This window comes from Aquarana catesbeiana, linkage group LG01 (genome assembly GCF_042186555.1).
Source record: "Aquarana catesbeiana isolate 2022-GZ linkage group LG01, ASM4218655v1, whole genome shotgun sequence".
NCBI classification, from domain to species: Eukaryota; Metazoa; Chordata; class Amphibia; order Anura; family Ranidae; genus Aquarana; species Aquarana catesbeiana.
The window spans coordinates 748,199,986-748,217,460 of record NC_133324.1 but is presented as its reverse complement, the minus strand read 5'-3'; the positions used below and the strand labels follow the sequence as shown (position 1 = coordinate 748,217,460).

Here is a 17,475-nt window from a genome sequence, read left to right as displayed (position 1 = left end):
GAAAACAGCTGCAGAATGTGATGGAGTAGGGTGGCTGCTCTCTACTCTTTCTTGATGCCGATCTCCTTGGGGTTGTGCCGCCTCACCTTCAGTTTCCTCCTCTGCTCTATCTGGCACCCAAGTCGCATCAGTGATCTCATCATCATCATCATTATCTCCATCTCCTCCATCTTCATCATTACCACTGAAGACAACTTGGCAATATGCTGCGGCTTGGGGAACATGAATGCCAATTTGTCTACCAGTGTTCCTCCCTCTCTCTAGGCTCATGTTCCTGTCATCCTCAACCTCAGAACCAGCATCTGAATCAGTAATGGCTGGGCATCATCAAGGAGCAAGTGGCTGAAGCTATGGTCAAATAACTCAGCTGACTCCTCAATGGCTGATGTTAGGGTTATGGCAGGAATAGATGTGGACAAGGAGGCAGGTTTATCCACTCTGGCAACTGCAGGGGACTGCACACTTGTCTCTGCTTGTGTGACAGAGGATGAGGAGGATGAGGAAGGTTTAGTAAGCCAGTCCACCACCTCCTCTGCATGCTGTGGCTGGATAGCATGGGCAAACTCACTAAACAGAGGAAATGATGCCCTGCCTGAGGACTGACCACCACGTCCATCTTTGCCTGTGGACACATTTGTTGCTGGCCCCCTTACAGTGCCAAGGGAACGTCTGCCTCTCCTTGTTGTTCTACCAGACATTATTGGGAGGGAGGGGGCGGTGCTTTTAAGCAAATGTAAAGGAGAAGTTGAAATCTGTACGTAGATGCACTTTAATAAATGTTAAGAGGTGTTTGGTGCCCTTTAATTTGAGTACTCACACTACACAGACACACTCCACGGATACAATATAATATACTGCAATATAATGCGCCAAACATACAGTGACGCACAGAACTATATGGCGTTAAACTGGCAGTAATGCACACAGAAGTAAATGGCGTTAAACTGAGAGTAACGCACAAAACTATATGGCGTTAAACTTGTAGTAACACACACAGAACTATATGGCGTTAAACTGGCAGTAACGCACGCAAAACTATATAGCATTAAACTGGCAGTAATGCACGCAAAACTATATGGTGTTGTACTGGCAGTAACGCACGCAAAACTATATGGCGTTAAACTGGCAGTAACGCACACAAAACGATATGGTGTTAAACTGGCAGTAACGCACAAAACTGTTTGATGTTAAACTTGTAGTAACGCACACAGAATTATATGGTGTCAAACTGGCAGTAATGCACACAAAATAGAGTCTACAGTGCCATCAGGAAATGCTAGTCCTCATCAAGCCTTAACACAGGTCCCTTTGTGCATTCTGCTGTGATTATTACACTGATTGCTCAATCCCTGAACATTGGAGAGCCCCCCCCCCCCAAAAAAAATAATTAAAAAAAAATTAATTGGTTATACCTGAGGCTCTTATAAATGTTTAAAAAATCCTTTAAGTAAAATTAATTTTGTACCAGACACTCTTCTGTGCACATTTAAGAATCTAGTGAGCACTTATCTGTGTAACTATTAGAGAGGTAACAGCCCAGACCAGAACAGGGTCCACCCATACTAGACTCAATCACGAATTTGCTTAATGGTAGATCCATTGGAACCAATCTTTACTTCAGTTGGTTCTGGCAATATTACACACATCAGGCATTACGACTTTGCATGTCCAGCAGATGTTTAGCATTTTTAAAATAGAGTTCCTATATTCTGCAGTATATAGTACAATACCACTGAGCTGCATTAGCAGACATCCTTGTTTCTACAGTTTGGCTTCTATGAGGTCTGGGTGAGTGACTAAAAGAAATCACTTGGATGCTGCAGAGGGCAGGTGGGCACAGAAGATACTCTGTTCTTACTGACTGGTTTGCTCAGAAGGAGATTGGAATTGGTTGGGGGTTGTGCTGAACTATTACTTAGCCATTAATTGCTGCAATTTTATCACCATGTCGGCATCTGACTTGTAGGAAAAGGGATAAATTCTAACTTTGGTCAATGCTCTACTCTGCACTACCTAGGAGCCCCATTCAGAAAATACTTATGCCCTGTACACACGGTCGGATTTTCTGACGGAGAAAGTGCGATCGGATTGTGTTGTCGGAAATTCCGGTTGTGTGTGGGCTCCATCGGAATTTCCGACACACAAAGTTTGAGAGCAGGCTATAAAATTTTCCGACAACAAAATCCGATCCTTTAAATTCCAATCGCGTGGAGACAAAACCGACGCACAAAGTGCCACGCATGCTCAGAATAAATTAAGAGACGAAAGCTATTGCCCCATTTATAGACTCGACGTACGTGTTTTACGTCACCATGTTCAGAACGATCGGATTTTCCGACAACTTTGTGCGACCGTGTGTATGCAAGACAAGTTTGAGCCAACATCCGTCGTAAAAAAATTTGATGGATTTTGTTGTCGGAATGTCCTTCAAGGTCCGACCGTGTGTACAGGGCATTAGAGAAAACACATACTATAACTAATAATTCAGTTAAGTGAAAAGTGCAGAAGTTCAACGCAACTACTACTCAGTCACTTATTCTGACTGCTCTAACCTATTTCTTGCCAGGGTTACTGGACTAGACATGATCATTTCTGAATGGACTACCTGTGAATATAGTTAGAGTTAAAAAGATAAGTTCTAATGATAACTTTGTTTGTAACCTAAACATTTTTATATGAAATGCACAATGCACAATACAGTACTAGAAATCTTGAAAGAGCCAACAAATTGAAATACCTCTGTTATTTAACTTTTTTCCATAATTTGTACTGCTATAGAAGAAATTGTAGTATGTAAACAAACAATTTCAACAATTGCACGTATTGCTTTCTTGTTAATTAACAGTGCAAATAGGTTAAAGTGAACATTGTTTTCCTATTTAATATGTATATTTTTCTAGGAATAACTTGGTGTATATTGACATTAAGTACAGTGAGTTGAATTACAAAGTAACCGAGCAGCAAAAAGCTATGACGTCAAGTGCACTGCTATGTAAGTATTGATTTATTATTAATACTAGTAATAATTATAATCTGTTTGTACTATCATTTTAGGTTTTAGAGAGCTAATGTATGGGTTTCAAGGTGCTTTTTTGAACCAATCAATATGGAGAGAATTTTTGTTTTTGCTATCAAATGTTTTAAAACTGTTCTAGAATTCTATTCTCATAGCCTGCTTTATTTCACAAGTAGCAAAAGATTAGATATGGGAAAGCAAGTAGTCTTTTTAACAGCTTTCTTATTACAGTGCATTACATACTTCATGCAACAAAGCCAATTTGTTTTGCTATTTGTAGTTAGTTATGTTGTAAGAAGTACTTTGCAGTGTCTTATAAAATATATTAAATACAATATTAATAAATAAATAGTTATAATAAAATGATACATAAAGTACAACTTACATCCACCCCAGTGCTGCAATATCCACAAGCTCCTGGTCACTGTTGACATCTTTACCCGCATCTACTGATTGGCTGGCCAGAGGAGACTCTTTTTACAGTCTTTAGTAACTTGCTAGCAGGCAGGTAAGATGCTCTCATTGCAGAAGAAACATACAGAGTTCCATATTAATATAACAAAAGGGAGCACAAAGGGAAACTCATATCAGATGAATACATTTGAATTTAAGAAGATGCAAAGCTAAAGTAATATTAAACCAAAACAAAAATGTTAGGTATAACAGCTTAGTAATCTTTAAATGTGGTGGCTGCACTTTTTTTTTTATTTCAACCTGATGATCCGCCAGTAACACACTTCATGTCTTAAGGTGACCCCTCTTTTGGATAGTGGCATTGTTATCTTAGGGCGAGGGTAAGGTTAGACGCACTAGCAGAATTAGATAGACTTCGCTAACAAATTAAAGCTGAACTCCAGCTAACACAGTTACATCAACTGTTTTTTTCATTTTGGGATAAAGGTTTTACATAAATAAATAAAAGCTGACCATTTTGCACACCCCTGTCAGTGTTAAATGGTCTGTCTCGACCCTCTAACCAACACCTTTTCTGGACAGCTTGGACTGTTAAAGGAAGTTGAAAAATAACAGACTTCCTGGTGTGAAAATAAAGGAGAAAAAGATAGCTTATGCATTTTTGTTTTAAGGTTTAACTGCGTCCTGTCTGGCCAATATAAATGTCCGGAAGGGAGCAGCGCTGATGCAGATGGACATACCCGTACGTCCTCCTGCATCGGCTGCTTATGTGTGCTCTCTAAAGTGCGCAGCATCGCAATCTGTAACCCGTTGTGTCCACTGAATTTTGCCTATACTAACCCTGGCCTGTTTATTGACAACGTTTCTGGCTGTTGCCCTGACTGATCCTTTGCTTGTTTGCTGACCATGTTTCTGTCTACACCTCAACTGACCCATCTGCATGTCTGGTAGACTATGTTCCTGTGAGACACCAGTCCCAGACATCCCCTGAGGACATCTTCACTCCTAGAACCACACACACTCTTTTGTTGTTCCTTCCTTTAGCCCTCTGTTCTTCCTAGCCACTGAACATGGCAATCCTGGGGGCAGCCATGTACAAGGAGTTTAGGCTTGCTTGGTTTATAGGAACTGGGACTGCTATAGGTGACACTACGCTAAGCTATATTCCCTAATTACTCATATTGAGGTGGCCATTACAGTATATTGGTTTTAATACAATTAATTGATTTGTGTGATAGATGAAATACGGTATCTGGTATATCAGGGGTCTCCAACATGGGCGTCCGCACCATAGGGCAAGGGGGGTCAATTGCCCCCCCTGGAATCGTAAGAGTGTTGAAGTCCTTCAGAGTGAAGACACTTGACTTGCCCCCTGTGTTGCAATAGCCGCCGCGGCCGCCTCCGCAGCATCCGTGGTCTTTTTTTTCAAAGCCTGCTGCTGGCCTGGGGGCTGGGGCTGTTCTCAGTCTTTTCCGACTACACATGCATCCGTCCCTCCCTCCTCACCCTCGGACCGAGCATGAGATTGGCTCTGCCGCTCGGGCCTCTGCTTAACATCACCGTGACACTGACCCAGCTGTTCCGTGATTGGCTGCTGCCTCAGCCTGCCTCTGTCTGTGTAAATATGTTGTGCCTATGCCGATCCGGCCGGCGTGGCGCCGGCTCCTCCCACAGGTCACAGGTGTGTGTCGTGCAGTGGCCGAGACAACAGAGAATACACTGCCTGGCTGCCAGTCCCTCTCCTGGGACTATCGCTGAAGAACCACAGAGGTAACAGCAGTGCCTGTACAACGATACCACTGTGTACATCTTTTTGTATTGCAATACAACTGGAACTGTTGTGGCCATATTTTGATCTTGATGGAAACAGCTATACAGACTGTATTAGACAGTCTGTATAGCTGTTTTCATCAAGATCAAAATATGGCCAGAACACAATGGCAGCCTGTGCATTAAGGGCGCACGGGAGCGCCACCCCCTCTCTCCTGCCACCCCGCTATCACCTATAGATAGATTCATGCATTGCATGAATCTATCTGTGGCCGCCGCTGCCACCCCCTACTCAGGCGCCCGGCCCCTTTTCGGGCGCAGGACGCCTGAATTACAGCGGCGGGAGGTGTTTTTTAAGCACCTGATTAGAGCCATAGGCTCTAATAGGCGTAAAAAATGGTGACCTACAAGCGCCATGCTGGGCGCTCGCAGGTCACTCAGCTGTGTTAGAAAAGTGAATGACTATTCACTTTCCTAACACTAAACCGCCTCTCCGCCAATCATGATGGACACACTGGCAACATATGATGGGCACACTGGCAACATATGATGGGCACACTGGCAACATACGATGGGCACAGTGGCAGCGTTTGATGGCACAGTGGCAGCATTTGGCACAGTGGCAGCGTTTGATGGGCACAGTGGCTGCAATTGATGATTTTTTTTCAACATTTTTTGCGCCCCCCCCCAAAACTTTGAGCACCAGCCGCCGCTGCCATAACAGATGTATTGCAATATAAAAAGATGTACATTCTCTAGGCTTGAAAGATATATGTGTATATAAGAGATCATTCAGCTCCACATTGTATTGGAAGTTGCTCAGGTCAGGCATACCAGTCCATACAAATATAGCCTAGAGAATGTACATCTTTTTATGTTGCAAATTTGCAAATTTGCAATACGTGATGATCTGTTATGACCATATTTTGATCATGATGAAAACAGCCTATACTTGAATTTTTTTTGTGGTTTTTAATAAGTCTGAATTGTTATTACAGCCCATTCTCCAGGTTTCCTCCACAAGACTGAAAATGTTTCAGTACTCACTATAACGGGGGTCAGCAACCTGACGATCTTAGTCCACCTGTCCACCGCGAACGGGTTTCTGCGTCCCCGACCTCCGCTTTCTATGTGCCAGTCCTTGTCTCCTATCCCAGCCTCCTCCGTGGGTGGCTCCACCATGTCATCTATGTCACAGTCTCTCTCTCGGCCTCCCGCCTCTATCCTCCTTCACCACTGTCATCAGTGAACAGCGGAGACCTGGAGGAAGCACAGCTCAGGACGGAGGGTGGGAAGAGGAGCTGGCGAAACAAACTTTTTATGTCAAACTGCTTTAAACAGATTAGAAATTGCTAATCACACAATGGCAGCTTGATCCTTCTATTAAGCTTTTGCATCAGGTTTCTCAAACCTTTGCCTGCCTGCCTGAGCTTTATGTGATAATGACTAAGCCCCTCTCCTTCATGACATTGTTGAAAAGAGACCGAGCATGGGTGTCCATAAAATTATGCCCCCCCCTGAAAAAAGTTCTGCGGATGCCCATGGTCTCCAACCACTGGGCCGAGGCCTCTCTGCAGCCGGGAGCGGCAGGGGGTGGGCGGCATGAGAGAGCGGGGTGGCGGATGAGAGCCGGGTGGATCAGAGAGGCGGGTGAGCAGAGATGACATCATCTCTCTTCTCCGGCCCCGCATCACCGCTCTTTCGCCCTCACAACGTGGGCCTCTTCAATGTCAGAGCTGCAGCAGTGAGCAGAGAGATGACATCATCTCTCACCGCCCGCCCCACATCACCGATCTGCCCTCGCTCAGAAACTACCATTGCACAGAGGCCTGCCTCTCTGCTATATGAACCAGTGCTGCCACCAATGCAGTGACAATCCACATCTGGTGGCACTGGCAGGTGACGTGGCAAGTGACATTCCTCATCTGGTGGCACTGGCAGGCAGCGTGGCAAGTGACAATCTGCATCTGGTGGCAGGCAGCATGGCAAGTGACGTTCCTCATCTGGTGGCATGCAACGTGGAAAGTGACAATCTGCATCTGGTGGCAGGCACAGTGAATAGTGACAATTCAAATTCAGTGGCAGGTGACATTTCTCATCTGGTAGTGGGTGACGATCCGCATCTGGTGACAGGTGACTTGGCAAGTGGCAATCCGCATCTGGTGGTAGGCAACGTGGCAAGTGACATTCCTCATCTGGTGGCAGGCAGCTTGGCAAGTGACAATCTGCATCTGGTGGCAGGAAGTGTGGCAAGTGGCAATCCACATCTGGTGGTAGGCGACATGGCAAGTGACAATCTACATCTGGTGGCAGGTGATTCGGCAGGTGACGTTTCTCATCTGGTGGTAGGTGACATGGCAAGTGACAATCTGCATCTGGTGGTAGGTAACGTGGCAAGTGACAATCTGCATCTGGTGGCAAGTGACGTGGCAGGTGACATTTCTCATCTGGTGGCAGGTGACATGGCAAGTGGCAATCCGCATCTGGTGGTAGGCAATGTGGCAAGTGACAATCCACATCTGGTGGCAGGCAATGTGGCAAGTGACAATCTGCATCTGGTGGCAAATAACAAGCATCTCATCTGGTGGCAGGTGACGTGGCAAGTGGCAATCCGCATCTGGTGGTAGATGACGTGACAAGTGACAATCTGGATCTGGTGACAGGTGACATTTCTCATCTGGTGGCAGGCAACATGGCAGGTGGTAATCCACATTGGGTGTCAGGTAATGTGGCAAGTGACAATCCACATCTGGAGGCATGCGACGTGGCAAGTGACATTCCACATCTGGTGGCAGGCGACATGGCAAGTGACATGCTCAGGGCACCCACTGATTCTGCACTATGGTGAGTTGAACTATTTCATTTTATATTACAAATTAATAATAGAAATAATGCACTTCAATCATCCTGACACCATATCAACCATGGTCCGTGATTGAAGCGCCAACACCAGCCATTGCCCCGACAAATTGCCCACGAAAAATCGCTTACCCCCCATGCAGCCAGTCACTGGTGCCAAAAAGGTCAGGGACTGCTGCGGTATATAATTAGTCCAGACAGTGAAAAAGTCTTACACATCTGGTATCCCCATACTCGGTAGAAGTAGCAGAATGTGTTCTGGGTTGTAATTCTAAGTATGCTCATGACATGACAATTTTTAGTTTCTACATTTTTCAAAAACTTTGATTTCCTTGGATTTTGGTACTGTCAGAAACCATGAAATCAGACCGCGACAAAAGTACAGTTAAGTCACACTTGTTTAATAATAAAAGTAAATAGAACAAACGTAGTCAAAACATAGCCAGAGTTCAGGAACCGGAATGGATAGTCAGACAAGCCAAACATCAGGGAGCCGGAGATGAGCTTGGTAAAACAGCATACAGGATCTTAAGCCAGAAGGGATGTCAGCCAAGCAAGTCTTTTAACAGGAATGTAGGAGAGCGTCTCTGTGATGTTGACTATAGCAAAGGCAGAGCTCCTCTAGACTGGACGGCTTAAGTAGGCAGGACTGACGAGCAGGATATCAGCAACAGCTGAGTAACTGTGGCAATTAACTGGCAATTAACCGACAGCTGAGCGGCCAGCTCAGAGAAGGAAGGGCTGACCCAGTTCTGACAGTACCCCCTCATCAACGACCCCCTCCCCCTCGGAGGACCACCAGGCTTGAGGGGAAAACATCTATGGAAATCACAGAGGAGGACAGGGGCATATACGTCCGAAGATTAGACCCAAGAGCGTTCCTCCGGACCGTATCCTTTTCAATGCACCAGGTACTGTATGCACTCGCGGAACCTACAGGAGTCAACAATGGACTGTACTTGATACTCCTCATGGTTCTCAACCTGTACAGGGTGAGGACGTGGCACCGAGGTGTTAAAGCGGTTGCAGACCAAAGGTTTTAATAAGGACACATGAAATAGATTCAAAATACGCATATTAGAAGGAAGGTCTAATGCGTAAGCCACTGGGTTAATCCTGCAAAGAATACGGAAAGACCCAATAAACTGAGGTGCGAACTTCAGTGAGGGAACATGAAGTCGGAGGTTGCGAGATGACAGCCAGACCCTGTCCCCAACCTGGTAGGAAGGCACAGGCAGTCGTCTGCGGTCAGCATGGAGTCTGCACCTATCATTAGCATGTCGCAAAGCCTCCTGGACTTGTGCCCAAGTTGAACAAAGCTCCTCTAACTCAGGAATATTCTGCGGGACAAATGAGTCAGGCAACATGGAAGGTTGGAAACCATAATTTGCCATAATGGGGGACAATCGGAAAGCAGAATTCAAGGCACTGTTGTGAGCAAACTCTGCTCACGGTAATAGATATGACCAGTTGCTATGATGGTCAGAAATATAGCAATGTAGGAATTGCTCCAAGGACTGATTGGCTTATTCTGCGGCCCTAATAGACTGCGGGTGATACGCAGAGGAGAAAGCAAGCTGAATTCCCAACTGTGCACAAAAGGCTCACCAGAACTGGGACACAAACTAATTACCCCTGTCCGAGACAATCACCTTGGGTATCCCATGTAAGTGGAATACAATGACACATCTTTGAGAACCAGTCAACCACCATAAGGATAAATACAATTATGTGAAAATATTGCGCTGTCATAAAAACGTAAGCAGCTAGCACATACAAGTGATCTAATCCTGTAAGCAAACTTAAATAGAAAAAAGTGCAGCGCTAACAAATAATAACGTAATGAATAACATTAGTTCATATCTTGCAATGAATAATATATATCAGTGCATAAAATCCATAAGTATATAATGTCATATGATGGACATTCTAAATCATATAAATTGTGTCTGTGACGCAAAAAAAATGTTTTGTGACACACTTATAATTGGTGTTATAAATAAAATAAATGTGTGAAGAGTGAAGTCCTGAGAAGTGTATAATGCCAGGAAGTGAAGAAAAATAAATATTTAAAAGCATATTTATTGAAGATAAAAACACTCACATTTCCGGAGAGAAAAAACAGCGCTTAATATATGAATAGTATGGCAGTGTCAGTGGTGTCAGCAGTCCGTCCCGGGACGGACTGCTGACACCACTAATGAACCAATATATGAATAGTATGGCAGTGTCAGTGGTGTCAGCAGTCCGTCCCAGCACGGACTGCTGACACCACTGACACTGCCATACTATTCATATATTAAGCGCTGTTTTTTCTCTCCGGAAATGTGAGTGTTTTTATCTTCAATAAATATGCTTTAAGCTTTTTATGCAGTATTACGCTATGTGCTCTCACGTTTTTTCCATATATACTTTGGATGCCTGATTAGATTTGTCCCCTTTGCCATATACATCCTTGCAAGCACCTGGGTCACTTGGATTTGCGTTTATGTTAAACAGACACCATCGTTGATTCCCACGTTTACAAGCTTGATTGACTCAGTGGGTGTACACCCATCTGAGTTCAATCTTTCCGGTAAGCCCCCTTTTTGAGCGGTCGTGGATCTTCTATCAACACTTCTTAATTTTTCTTCACTTCCTGGCGTTATACACTTCTCAGGACTTCACTCTTCACGAATTTATTTTATTTATAACACCAATTATAAGTGTGTCACAAAACATTTTTTTGCGTCACGGACACAATTTATATGATTTAGAATGTCCATCATATGACATTATATACTTATGGATTTTATGCACTGATATATATTATTCATTGCAAGATATGAACTAATGTTATTCATTACGTTATTATTTGTTAGTGCTGCACTTTTTTCTATTTAACCATCATAAGGATAACTGTGTTGCCCTGGGAGTTGGGTAACTCCACAATGAAATCCATAGACAGATGGGTCCAGGGCCATTGGGTATGAGTTGTAGAAGGCCCACTGGAAGGTGTCGTGGAGTCTTATTCTGGGCACATTCGGAACAGGCAGCTATAAAGGCAGTTACATCAGCACGTAGACTAGGCCACCAGAATTGTTGGGAAATGGCCCAAAAGAGTTGATTCTTCCCAGGATGGCCAGCAGCCTTGGGAGAATGGTAAGTCTGGAGCAAGGCAGAACGGAGGCTCTCTGGGACAAAGCAGCGGTCACAAGGTTTCTCAGGAGGAGCATGGACCTGAGCAGCAAGAATTTTGTCACCCAAAGGAGAAGTGAGACTGGTGCAAACCATAGCCAGAATACGATCAAGAGGAATCACAGGAACCGGAACAGAACTCCAACTTAGAAGTGGAGGAAAATCGTTGTGCGTCAGCCCTTACATTCTTAGTACAATGAGACAATGTAATTGAAACTTGACAAGAAAAGAGCCCATCGTGCCCTTCTGGGAGAGAGGCATTTAGCCTCAGACAAGAATCTGAGATTCTTATGGTCAGTAAGAATGAGAACCGGCACAGTGGTACCTTCGAGGAGATGTCTCCATTCTTTCAGGGCTAAAATGATCGCCAACTGCTCTCTGTCATCAATCTCGTAATTGCACTCTGCAGGTGACAATTTCTTTAAAAAGTAGCCACAAGGATGAAAAGCCCTCTGACAGGTAGGACGTTGAGACAGAAGGGCGCCAACTCCAGTCTCAGAAGCATCAACCTCAAGGATAAAAGGTAACGTAGGATCAGGATGTGCCAACACAGGAGCAGAAACAAAGCAGCCTTGAGACTCTCAAAGGCCTTTACGGACTCCAGAGACCAACTCTGTGGGTTACCGTCCTTTCTGGTCATATCAGTCAGGGGCTTGACCAGAGATTAGAAGTTACGAATAAACTTCCAATAATAGTTGGCAAAGCCCAGGAAACGCCACAGAGGACATCTTACAGTGGCCCCACGGGTCGGGGCCACTGTAGGACTGCTGAAAGTTTCTCTGGATCCATCGAAAAACCAGCAGTGAAAATTACATAACCCAGAAATCTAACCTGTTCACGATGGAACTCGCACTTCTCCAATTTATAATAGAGATTATTCTCTCTTAGTTTCTGAAGCACACGACAGACATCTGTGTGGTGGCTCTCCAGAGACTTTGAAAATATGAGGATATCATTGAGGTAAACCACCACACATAACAGCAACAAATCTCGGAGGACATCGTTAATGAATTCCTGGAAAACTGCCGGGGCGTTACAAAGGCCAAAAGGCATTACGAGGTACTCATAAAGGCCTGTTGTGGAATTAAACGCAGTTTTCCACTCTTCACCCTCCTTAATCCTCACAAGATTGTATGCCCCTCTCAAATCAAGCTTCGTGAAAACTGTTGCTCACTTGAGGTGGTCAAATAACTCCGTTATCAATGGAATCGGATAGTCATTCTCAATCGTGAAACGATTGAGGCCCCTATAATCAATACAAGGTCTCAGTTCACCACTCTTCTTCACGAAGAAGAAACCAGCACCAGCAGGGGACGAGGATTTGCAGATGAAACCTCGAGAAAGTGCGTCTGCAACTTACTACTCCATGGCCTTATCCTCCAAGACCAACAAAGGGTAAACCCGGCCACGAGGGGGTATGGCACCAGGTTGAAGATCAATTGCGCAATCATACGGCCGGTGTGGAGGCAAACTACCAGCTTGACCTTTGTCAAAGACATCGCTAAAACCGCGGTACTGCTCTGGCAGGAAGGAGAGTGAAGAGGTGCACATAACCTTGGCTACCTTTGCGAAGCATGTCTTACTGCGTTGTGGCGACCAGGAGAGAACCTCAGCACGGAGCCAATCAAAAGAGGGGTTGTGCCTCTGTAACCAAGGATAACCAATAACCAGTGAAAACTTAGGTGAGGAAATAACTTGGAATTGGATTATCTCATGGTGAAGAGCCCCTACGGCCATGGACAACGGAACCGTCTCATGAGTCACATGGGCAGGCTGTAGAGGTCTCCCGTCAAGAGCCTCAATGGCAAGTGGAGTGTCATGCAGCTGCAGCGGAATTGAGTGCTTTGATACAAAGGTAGCATCAATGAAGAGGCCTGCAGCCCCAGAGTCGATTAGAACCTGTATCTCGACAGATGACTCAGCCCAAGAAAGGGTGACGAAAACCAGGAGCTTATCCTTCTGGATAACTGGGGACGAAACAACACCACCTAAGGTCTGTCCGTGACAGGACCTCAAGGTTCGGGCGTTTCCTGGACGGGTAGGGCAAGACTTCAAAAAGTGACCTGCCTGGCCACAGTAAAGGCACAATCTTTCCCTCCTCCTAAAGGTTCTCTCATCTGCAGAGAGACGCATGAAGCCTAAGTGCATGGGTTCATCTTCACTGACCGACTCGGTAATAGGAGGCATGGGAGGTGAGGGAGGCATGGGTGGGACTGCAAAGCTCGGAGGCAAACGTACAGGAGGCTTCCACAAGAGCTCCTTAAAAGAGACTTTCTCTGAGTCTGGAGTCAATGAGGATGGCAAACCCGATCAACTTCTCCAGCTCAGTGGGTATATCTCGGGCTGTATTTCATCCTTGATGGAATCTAAGAGACCATGAGAAAAAGCAGCCATGAGGGCCTCATTGTTCCAAGCAACCTCTGATGCCAGAGTACGGAATTCAATGGCGTAGTCGGCAACAGTTCTCATACTCTGTTTGATGGACATGAGGCACCTGGCAGCAGAAGAGGAGCGTCCGGGAACGTCAAATACCCTTTTAAAGGAGGCCACAAACTCAGAGTAACGCAAGACAACAGGTTTTTGCATCTCCCATAGAGGGTTTGTCCAGGCCAAGGCTCTCTCAGAAAGCAAAGATATCGCAAAACCTACTTTGCTACTGTCCGTGGGAAATGCCTGGGGCAGCATCTCAAAGTATATCTCAACCTGGTTGAGAAACCCTCTGCATTGAACTGGATTGCCCCCAAATCGCTGGGGAAGCAGAGCGGAACCAGACATACCTCTTATAGAGGTAATACTCGAGGCTGGTGCCTGCACAGAGACTGGCGCAGCACCAGGGACGGCCTGCAAGTCAGGTTGTACCGGAGCAGCCACAGTGGGAGATTCCAGGTGAGCCTTGTGAATCAGGAGCATTTGTAACGCCATGGCAAACTGATCCATGCTGTGATTTTGCTCATCCAATCTGGAAAAAATATTACCAACAAGTGGATTGACTGTATCTTCTGAATTCATGGCCTTCGCCTACTGTCAGAAACCATGAAATCAGACCACGACAAAAGTACAGTTAAGTCACACTTGTTTAATAATAAAAGTAAATAGAACAAACGTAGTCAAAACATAGCCAGAGTTCAGGAACCTGAACAGATAGTCAGACAAGCCAAACGTCAGGGAGCCAGAGATGAGCTCTAGTAAAACAGCAAGCAGGATCTGGAGCCAGAAGGGATGTTAGCCAAGTAAGTCTTTTAACAGGAATGCAGGAGAGCGTCTCTGTGATGTTGACTAAGGTGAAGGCAGAGCTCCTCTGGACCGGATGGCTTAAGTAGGCAGGACTGACGAGCAGGATATCAGCAACAGCTGAGTAACTGTGGAGACATAGGAGCTGGCAATTAGCCGACAGCTGAGCGGCCAGCTCAGAGAAGGAAGGGCTGAGCCCAGCCCTAACAGGGACCCTCTATGTTCCTAGGCTGTGAAAAAGTCTAGCGCCATACTCAGAAGGAGTAGCAGAATGCGTTTTGGGGTGTAATTCTGAGTATGCCTGTAATGTATGTGGATTAGACATATCTTATTAATTGACACATTTGTGTAAATAAATATATTTTAATTTTCATTCCTGCATTTTCCAAAAACTTGTGGCAAAAAAGTGACATTTTCAAAAGACTCGCTATACCTTTCAGAAAATACATCACAGTGTTTGACTTGCAAAATTAGGTCATTTTGTGGGTGTTTCCACTGTCCTGGTGCTCCAAGGCCTCCAAAAATGTGATAGATAGTGAAGAAATTAGCTACATAAAATATAAACCTCAAAGCCCAAAGGTGCTCCTTGGATTTTGGAACCTTCTATGCATCTAGGCTGTGAAAAAGTCTCACAGATGTGGTATTCCTATACATGGGAGGCATAACTGAATGTGTTTTGGGGTGTAATTCTAAGTATGCCTATGCGGTGTGTGTGAGAAATAACTTGCTAAAATGGCATCTTTGTGAAAAACAATGTATCTAATTTCTTCATTTTCCAAAAAAGTTTGACAAAAATTGTGGGGTCATTTTGAGGGATAGTTGTATGGTCATGACATTATAGGGCCTCAAGAAATGAGATAGGCAGTCAGTACATCAGCACTGATCAATTTTCAAATACTGTGTAAATATATACCATAGTTTGTAGACTCTACAATTTTCACATATTAAATAATCTACATTGATGTGGGTTCTTTTTACCAAAGAAATGTAGCAGAATACATTTTGACCTACATTTATGGAGAAAGATAATTTATTTGCAGAATATTATATCAGAAACTAGGAGAAACGTGTTGTTTTTTTCCCCAAATTTTTGGTATTTTTTTCGTTTATACAGCAAAATATAAAAAACCCAGTGGTGATTCAATACCACCAAAAGAAAGCATTATCTGTCTAAAAAAATGATAGGAACTTAATTTGGGTACAGTGTTGGATGACTTAGTGACTGTCATTCAAAGTGTGACAGTGCTGGGAGCTGAAAAATGGCTGGACTGGAAGGGGGTAAAACTGAACTTATTGTGGCTTAATATGGCTTTAAATATGCAGCCATATATAAAGTAACCTGAAGGCTATTTATAACAAATTGAAGGAAATTGGTGAGTTTGATGTTACCCAAAATAAACGATCAGTTTTCGTGTTTCTTTTTCCCAAAGTATAAAGGATAACATTTGACTGGAGGACAACAACTCTACTTTTGTTCTCTATGTCTAGTAGAGTAAGGAATTTGTCAGGCCTTTGTTGCTGTCCCCATCTGGCACATTTTCCCCCACTTCTTGTCTAGGTGATGGGAGAATAAATAATCTCTATAAAAACACAGACAATATTTAAAGCCATGAGAGAAAGTCTTTTGCTACACAACTGGAACCACCTGCTATTTGAATCTGTTTCAAGCAAAAACAGATCCATCTGATATCTGTGTATCTATGACCAATCCCAGGCAAAATTCCTAAACTCTGATGAAGAACTCTGTTTGGCCCTTTGGCTTTTTTTTTTCTTATATGAACCTTATTTAATATTAAAACTTTGGACTCTTGGACATTATTTGATCTCATGGGACTGTATATGCAGTACATGGATTCTCAATTCCAGGCTTTTCCTCCCAATTGTGTAGTGCTGCAAAAACCAGAGATAATGTGCCCAGTGATAATTTGGTTGACCCATTGAAAATCAGTATCCAACGCCTTGCTTTACTTGTGTTTGGTAGTATATCCTTACCCTCCCCTACTCTATCCCAAACCTTCTTTTTATAAAATGCTTAATCGTTCATGCCAGCAGTTGTTTAAAAAATTGAGTTGTCTTGCATGTCATGCATCTACTATCTAATATATTATTATCAATATTTTTTCTTGCAGCTGATGTGGGTGGACAGCTTGGTCTTTTTTGTGGAGCAAGCATGATTACAGTTATAGAAATTATGGAGTTTGTATTAACCAATTTTCTCTGGGCCTGCGCATTTGTGTTGCTCAAAATACCCAACATATCTCAGTGTGCAGACAGCCAAGCAAGATACAAGCAAGAGATACAGAATTGCTAAACAGGAATGTATTTATTGTGAGTAAACCTAAAGCCCAACTTTAGGATATTAGTAACCCCTCCTCCCACTCCTCCCTCTCACCCTCCTCTCACTGCTGGTATATATAGAAAAAATGAAATGCCCATTTTACCTACCTGAAGCCATGGTCACATGATGATCCTTCTAATTTCTTCTATTTACTTCCTGGGTTCCTTCTTCAGGTGTCCAAATCACTGCCTGCTTGATGTGGACATCTCCTGTTGGAGGAAACCGCAGCCAGGTTCTTTCTCATAGAACTCATGGAGGCATTGAGGGGGCCAGTAAGTGAGTACACCCCTCACATTTTTGTAAATATTTTTTTTATATCTTTTTCATGTGACAACACTGAAGAATTGACACTTTGCTACAATGTAATGTAGTGAGTGTACAGTTTGCATAACAGTGCAAATTTGCTGTCCCTTCAATATAACTCAACACACAGCCATTAATGTCTAAACTGCTGGCAACAAAAGTGAGTACACCTCTAAGTGAAAATGTCCAAATTGCGCCCAAAGTGTCAATATTTTGTGTGGCCATCGTTATTTTCCAGCACTGCCTTAACCCTCTTGGGCATGGAGTGCACTAGAGCTTTACAAGTTGCCACCGGAGTCCTCTTCCACTCCTCCATGACGACATCACAGAGCTGGTGGATGTTAGAGACCTTGCGCTCCTCCACCTT

The 17,475-nt window shown here is 44.1% G+C and overlaps 1 protein-coding gene across 1 annotated transcript in view; it reads left to right on the top strand.

Annotated features, from left to right (window-relative positions):
* The window catches only part of ASIC5 (acid sensing ion channel subunit family member 5), a 75,918-nt gene extending 59,071 nt beyond the window's left edge, over positions 1–16,847 (top strand). The window contains exons 9-10 of the mRNA XM_073614384.1: positions 2,901–2,992; positions 16,597–16,847. Of these exons, the coding sequence (XP_073470485.1) occupies positions 2,901–2,992; positions 16,597–16,778 (274 nt within the window). The 3' untranslated portion in view covers positions 16,779–16,847. The remainder of the gene's footprint in view (positions 1–2,900; positions 2,993–16,596) is intronic.
* Positions 16,848–17,475: the final 628 nt, after the last annotated feature.